The sequence below is a fragment of the Hyla sarda genome, chromosome 9 (assembly GCF_029499605.1).
Source record: "Hyla sarda isolate aHylSar1 chromosome 9, aHylSar1.hap1, whole genome shotgun sequence".
Classification (NCBI taxonomy): domain Eukaryota; kingdom Metazoa; phylum Chordata; class Amphibia; order Anura; family Hylidae; genus Hyla; species Hyla sarda.
In genome coordinates this window covers 173168224-173173406 of record NC_079197.1, presented here as the reverse complement: position 1 = coordinate 173173406, position 5183 = coordinate 173168224, and the positions used below count along the sequence as shown (strand labels likewise).

The 5183-nt window shown below is 41.3% G+C and overlaps 1 protein-coding gene across 1 annotated transcript; it reads left to right on the top strand.

Moving 5' to 3' along the window:
• The first annotated feature begins 523 nt into the window (after positions 1 to 523).
• Positions 524 to 1459, top strand: LOC130292028 (olfactory receptor 6C1-like). The gene has a single exon (XM_056541461.1). The coding sequence runs from the start codon at positions 524 to 526 to the stop codon at positions 1457 to 1459; it is 936 nt and encodes a 311-aa protein (XP_056397436.1).
• The last annotated feature ends 3724 nt before the right edge of the window (positions 1460 to 5183 follow it).

Genomic DNA, 5183 nt, shown 5'->3' with positions numbered 1-5183 from the left:
GCTGAGCAGCCGAGTACTCCTTTAAATTCAACAACTCAAAAATATAAACTTGGTGTATTATATATTTATATATATATATATATATATATATATATATATATATATATATATATACTTATTTTTCTAATGAAGGCTTCATAGTACTAAATTATATCAGTAAGCATTCCAAGGGAATACAAAATTAAGAATACCAATAATAACCATCTAACAAATAACTGGTCACCAGGGGCCCCGTCCATTGAGAGCTTGTTATCTATGTTATGTATAAATGTAACAGGAGGGTCTGTGTAGTTGGTGGAGCTGCGTTAATGGAACCTGTCAATGTTTCAGCAATTTGTATTAAATAAGTATTAATTGCATTTTATATATATATCTTAGGTAAATACTAATCTAAGTCTACTGCACTTTGTTCTGTTGTATTACATTTTAGAGCCCAGAGTTACTATTTATCATTATCTTTTGACTTTGTTCTTTGACTTGTCGATGAATGAGAAGCCACCAGGAGCCAAATGTTGTCCTCTTTATGGATCAGAAAAATCAGACAATTGCGTTTTACTTCATTCTTAAAGGAATTTCAGATGTTTCCGTGTTTCAGGTTCTGGTCTTCTTCCTGGTTCTTCTCATTTACCTCATCACACTTGGCGGCCACTTGACCATTCTTCTCTTGGTCTTCTCGGACTCGGAGCTCCACACCCCCATGTACTTCTTCTTGTGTAACCTTTCCATCGTAGATTTATCTTCTACCACAGTCACCCTACATAAGTTTCTCTCTATGTCTGTAACGGGTAATGACACCATATCTTTTACTGCGTGTATGGTGCAGATGTGGATTTTTTCGTGGCTCTCTGGCAATGAGTTGATAATACTGACAGCAATGAGCTACGACCGTTACGTTGCCATCTGTAACCCATTGCATTACATGGTGGTCATGAACGATAGAGTCTGCGCCGCTTTAGCCTCTTTCTGTTGGGCCTTTAGTTTTTTGCAGATATTACCCTCCATGGTTATTCTCGTAGGGTTCACCTGTTACACGTCTCACGTCATTGACCATTTCTTCTGTGACATTATGCCATTGATTGACCTTACCTGTAGCGATACCTCCATCTTACAATTACTGATATTCACCGAGGGGGTCCTACTCTCAACCTTCACCCCATTTCTTCTCACCTTCGTCTCCTATGTGTTCATCATTTCTGCCATTTTGAGAATACAGTCCATTAGGGGGAGATCTAAAGCTTTCAACACCTGTTCCTCCCACCTCACGGTTGTTGGTCTTCATTACTTTAGTCTTGTCTGCCAGTATCTGACTCCCATTGGCACCTTCAAGTCCAGTAAACTTTTATCTCTGTTCAACACGGCCGTAGTCCCTATGCTAAATCCAATTGTCTACAGTCTGAAAAATAAAGACGTGAAGTCGGCTATCCAACGAAAACAACGCCTTTTTTCGGCAAGGTTTTAAATTAATCTGAGCCTCCAGAGTGAAGGAGATGGAGAAGATGTGTATTACCTAAACCATGTAAAAAAGTCAACATCCCTCTGCAGAAGGTCCTTATTGGGCATGCTCAGTGTGGATGGGCTGAGTTTCATCTTCTCTGCAGGTGCACACCAGACCCTTCTACATCGGTTCAGGAGGAGCTTGATGGGTTCTTCTTCCTCTCTTCAAGGCGATGTGGAGGAATAAAACACAATACAAAAAATAGTCTCCGCTGTAGATAAATATCCTAATAAAATAAGTCATATAAAAAATGAATATAAATATATATATAAATCTTTAAAAGTGGTACAGTGATAAGAGCATACCTCAATAGAAAGGTAGTAGAGTGATATGTAATCACTAATGAATGGGATGATCTTAAAAGTGCCGAAGTGCTAGAAATATATATATAGGTAAGTATATATATAGGTAAGTATATATATATATATATATATATATATATATACAGCTATGTGATTATACAGTGGCTCGTGATGGTATATACCGTAGCAGGCCTACCTACAAATGGAGTAGGAGATAGTGATGCGGTCAATGTTCATATAAAATCCATTTGACTTATTTCCACCGTAAATATATACTATACACCTGTTGGTGCAATGTATAATAATACTAGATTTTATGACAAGACAGGACGGCTTCGCATTATAGTGCATTTCTTTCTTTACTGCGGGAAATATAGCAGCAACATTAAAACGTTTTTTTCAATAGTTAACAAGAAAAACTTTGAGGTACACAAATGTACAGGTGTTAATCATACCGTATTTTTCGTCCTATAGGACGCACCGGCGTATAAGACGCACCCAATTTTTAGGGGCAAAATCTAAAAAAATAAAGATTTTGAACCCAATAGTGGTCTTCAACCTGCGGACCTCCAGATGTTGCAAAACTACAACTCCCAGCATGCCCGGACAGCCGTTGGCTGTCCGGGCATGCTGGGAGTTGTAGTTTTGCAACATCTGGAGGTCTGCAGATTGAAGACCACTGCATAGGAGGTAATACTCACGTGTCCCCGCCGCTCCGGACCCGTCACCGCTGCCCTGGATGTCGCTACATCGCTGTCGCCGTGTCCCCGTCGCTCCGGAACGTCTCCGCTGCCGGCCGGGTATCCTCGCTCTCCGTCGCCGCCATCACGTCGTTACGCACGCCGACGCACGTACGCGACGACGTGATGACGAGGAAGGAGAGCGCCGGCCATACAGGGGATCCCTGAACGGAGAAGACACCGAGGAGGAAGGTAAGGTCCCCCCCCCCCCCGGTGTCCTGTAAGCACTAACCCGGCTATTCAGTCGGGCTGTTCAGGACCGCCGCGGTGAAATCGCTGAACAGCCCGACTGAACAGCCGGGTTAGTGTCACTTTCCCTTCAGACGCGGCGGTCAGCTTTGATCGCCGCGTCTGAAGGGTTAATACAGGGCATCACCGCGATCGGTGATGTCCTGTATTAGCCGCGGGTCCCGGCCGTTGATTGCCGCAGGGACCGCCGCGATAGGGGTGTATTCGCCGTATAAGACGCACCGACTTTTTCCCCCCAGTTTTGGGGAAGAAAAAGTGCGTCTTATACGGAGAAAAATACGGTAGTCAGTACAACCTAGCATGCTGTATCTAGTAGTAACCAATGAGCATACGGCCCACATAATATAAACCCTGCACTGACACAACTAACCCTCTTTCTTTGCTGCTACACTTCAGATAAGTATCCATTCTCTTCCATACTTATTGCAGTGTATAGTGAATATCTATTTTTCTATATTTCCTATATTGTATATTTCCTATTTTCCCCTTGCTACATTTCACCTATATTACGGAATCCATTATCATTCATTAACCCATACTTTCATTGCGTATCTTCTATTCACTCCTTTTATTACCATTACTGTTCCATTCCTAATCTTTCCCTCTTATCTATAACTTCTGTTATCGCCGGCGACCCCTCTGCTAGGTCGCAGTTTTCTCTCTTCACACACACAGCCTTTCTCCCTCATGCGAGCGTAATCTTGCAGACACGACGTAGTGTCGCGAGATTTTGTCTGAAGTGGTGATCAGTTCAAACCACTCCCGCCTTTCTCCTGTCAGACGCGTCTTCACCTCACAGCAGCTCACAGTCACAGTCTCCTCAGACCAGCCAGCGCTCCTGCAGTGTATTTATATATATATACTCCTTTCTATTTAACTGTCCTTTTCAGGACAGTTTATAGAGAATTATTTACTATTCTTTTAACAGTCACTGACTATAATATTAATTGTTAACCCCTTCAGGACGGAGCCCATTTTGGCCTTAAGGACCAGAGCGTTTTTTGCACATCTGACCACTGTCACTTTAAGCATTAATAACTCTGGGATGCTTTTAGTTATCATTCTGATTCCGAGATTGTTTTTTCGTGACATATTCTACTTTAACATGGTGGTACATTTTTGTGGTAACTTGCATCCTTTCCTTGTGAAAAATCCTACAATTTGATGAAAAATTTGAAAATTTTGCATTTTTCTAACTTTGAAGCTCTCTGCTTGTAAGGAAAATGGATATTACAAATAATTTTTTTTTTTTTATTCACATATACAATATGTCTACTTTATGTTTGCATCATAAAATTGATGAGTTTTTACTTTTGGAAGACATCAGAGGGCTTCAAAGTTCAGCAGCAATTTTCCAATTTTTCACAAAATTTTCAAACTCACTATTTTTCAGGGACCAGTTCAGGTTTGAAGTGGATTTGAAGGGTCTTCATATTAGAAATACCCCACAAAAGACCCCATTATAAAAACTGCACCCCCCAAAGTATTCAAAATGACATTCAGTCATCATTTTAACCCTTTAGGTGTTTCACAGGAATAGAAGCAAAGTGAAGGAGAAAATTCACAATCTTCATTTTTTACACTCGCATGTTCTTGTAGACCCAATTTTTGAATTTTTACAAGGGGTAAAAGGAGAAAATGTATACTTATATTTGTAGCCCAATTTCTCTCGAGTAAGCACATACCTCATATGTCTATGTAAAGTGTTCGGCGGGCGCAGTAGAGGGCTCAGAAGGGAAAGAGTGACAAGGGGATTTTGGAGAGTACGTTTTTCTGAAATGGTTTTTGGGGGGCATGTTGCATTTAGGAAGCCCCTATGGTGCCAGAACAGTAAAAAACCATCACATAACATACCGTTTTGGAAACTAGACCCCTTGAGGAACATAACAAGGAATAAAGTGAGCCTTAATACCCCACAGGTGTTTCACGACTTTTGCATATGTAAAAAAAAAAAAATTTCCACTAAAATGTGAGTTTCCCCCCAAATTTCACATTTTTGCAAGGGTTAATAGCAGAAAATATCCCCCAAAATTTGTAACCCCATCTCTTCTGAGTATGGAGGTACCCCATAAGTTGACCTGAAGTGCACTATGGGCGAACTACAATGCTCAGAAGAGAAGGAGTCATATTTGGCTTTTTGAGAGCAAATTTTGCTAGGGGAGCATGTAGCATTTAGGAAGCCCCTAAGGTGCCAGAACAGCAAAAAAAAACACACATGGCATACCATTTTGGAAACTAGACCCCTTGAGGAACGTAACAAGGGGTACAGTGAGCATTTGCCCCCCACTGGTGTCTGACAGATCTTTGGAACAGTGGGCTGTACAAGTTTTCATTTTCACGGACCACTGTTCCAAAGATCCGTCAGACACCTGTGGGGGGTAAATTCTCACTGCACCC